The 2464-nt window shown below is 42.9% G+C and overlaps 1 protein-coding gene across 1 annotated transcript; it reads right to left on the reverse strand.

Annotated features, from left to right (window-relative positions):
* Positions 1-211: 211 nt before the first annotated feature.
* On the reverse strand, positions 212-895 carry LOC140142278 (uncharacterized). Its single transcript, XM_072164245.1, has one exon. The coding sequence runs from the start codon at positions 893-895 to the stop codon at positions 212-214; it is 684 nt and encodes a 227-aa protein (XP_072020346.1).
* Positions 896-2464: the final 1569 nt, after the last annotated feature.

Consider the following 2464-nt stretch of genomic DNA (forward strand, 5'->3'; position numbering starts at 1 on the left):
ACTTTTTGTTTTTAATCATATTTAGCTGATGTACTACTACTAAGGTGACGCAACTCATGTTCAAGAACATGAGGCGTCGTGACTGAAAGAGTTATAATAAACAGTTATTTAACAGATCCCACAAGTCTCTGCCATTCTGTGCGGTTTTGCGCTACTCTAAAGGCGTCCTTGATTGTCAAGTTAATGGCGTTGAGATCGCCTATGAGCTGAGCTAGATATGTGCGGCGAAGTGCTCCACCACGGCGATATGCTTCTGTGGCCTGATTGTTAGGATGGAGGATGATGGCAGTTCCGGTCTCCTTATTGCGTGGCCCACAATCCGTAGCCTGTTGCGTGTGAGTGTCAATGTCGCGGCTGCAACTTTTGCCCGGGCATACAGATTGTCGTTTGATAGGCGATCTGGAAAATGCACTCCAAGGCAGTAGCGCATCAGGGCACGGTGAGAAGCGTCAATGGAATTGCCCAATGTGTCTGTGATAACCAAAGCTTCACAGCTGTATAGGAGAACAGATTCGACAGTGGACTTGAAGAGTTGCATTTTGGCGCCATCGCTGGCTGCACTATTCCACACAGTGGTAAGTCGCCGAGCTGCGACCCATGCAACCTGTCTCCTTCGCTGGAAAGCACTAGTGTTATCTGCCACGTTACAGCCTAAGTAGTTAAAGTCATCGCAGACCATCAGGGTGGTACCCGATGTCGTGTGAATGTCCATGTGAGGAGTGTCGCCAATAAACACTTCTGTTTTACTGGCATTAAGGCGAAGGCCAACTTTTGCGGATGCTGACTCGAAACGTTGCAATTGGCGCTGGGCAGCCTCTCCACTATCGGCAAGCAGTGCGGCGTCATCGGCGTATGCGAGAGCAGGGATTCTGATAGCAGGGTGTCGTGTGGACATTCGCCTTCTCGCAGTGTAGCCGTCGTCGGGTTTAGAGATGTGCGCATTATGTAGTCCATAACGATGACAAATAAGTAAGGGACTAGAGTGTTGTAGAGTACTCCCGATGTTGTGTCAAATTCGTCGGTATAGCCCGATGATGTGCGGACGCGTGCAGCGGTGTCTGTGTATAGGGACATAATTGCATTGATGAAAGATGCAGGAGTGTTGTAGAAAGCCAGGATGGCTTTTAAGGCTTCTCGATCAACACAGTCAAAGGCCTTGGAAAAGTCTACTCATGGTCTCATAAGTATGTTTACCAGAAGTGAAATTTTGTCAGTGTAATCATTGGTCCTAATTATGTACATTATGGTCCAAAAATGGTCTCATAAGTATGTTTACTTTCTTTACAGGTGGCGCTAGATGGGCAGTAGGCGCATAACCTGCAAGATGGTGAAAATTGAGGAACGTAAGCGTGATTAAGGTTCCTGCATTTGAAGGGTTAGGCCTACAATGGTCAGGAACTCTATGATGAAATGAAAGCTATCTACGGTGATGATTGCCCATCATATGGCACTGTTGCTTTTTGAAAAAGGAATTTCCAAACTGGCCACATGTCCCTCACAGATGAGCCAAAACGTGGACGTCCATCCCTTATGGATGGTGCGGCCACAGTGAAGAAACTCAAGAAAGTGGAGGATCTTATCATGAAAAGGTTATGCGCCTAATGCCCTTCTAGCGCCACCTGTAAAGAAAGTAAACATACTTATGAGACCATTTTTGGACCATAATGTACATAATTAGGACCAATGATTACACTGACAAAATTTCACTTCTGGATGATGTCAAAAACTTTTGGATAACCCCTCGTAAAGAAACACCGCATTACATAAAAAAAAAATCAGTAAATATTTTTTGAGCTATGAATATTTTATTAAATTAGTCATAATAATACACCTACCATTCTTCTGTCGACTTCCTTTTTTTTTGCATAACCTTGATATCTCATTGTCGAGTTGAAATCGTTGAACCGGGAAAGGAATATAATTATATGACAATTGTTGTAGTAACGGTATGTACATGCATATTAGTTTATTACTACAATATCTCTCACTCACTGGTAGCGCTTACGTTGCAGACCTTAAGCTACAGTCGAATGCATTCATACAATACAAGCCAAATATAGCATAACCAACTTGACACTGAAGATATGTTTCTATGCTTTAACTAAGTTTTACTAGATTTATATGCAGTAAATAAAGGCAAATGGGGGACATTCATTCCAGTTTTGATACTTCTATACGTTTTGGATGGTAATATCTATAATATTATAAATTAACTATTACAACGCAACTTCATAATACGAATGTAATCATTATAGGCTGTCCAATCCACTGTATTGCATGTTTGCGTAGTAAAGTTACACCAGTACTCATCAACAGGGCTGTCAACTTTTTGGAATTGCTTGGCGTGAGACAGAGACGTACCGGGATTTGCCGACTCCAATGTTCATTTTGTACCATGATTATTGTATCACGGCGCTCGAGAATGTGAAAAGCGGGGGTAGGAGCAACAAATTATTCATGACGA

This window comes from Amphiura filiformis, chromosome 20 (genome assembly GCF_039555335.1).
Source record: "Amphiura filiformis chromosome 20, Afil_fr2py, whole genome shotgun sequence".
Classification (NCBI taxonomy): domain Eukaryota; kingdom Metazoa; phylum Echinodermata; class Ophiuroidea; order Amphilepidida; family Amphiuridae; genus Amphiura; species Amphiura filiformis.

Excerpts from the sequence above, each read along its gene's own strand:
- LOC140142278 (XM_072164245.1), bottom strand. The coding sequence starts at position 895 with ATGTCCACACGACACCCTGCTATCAGAATCCCTGCTCTCGCATACGCC.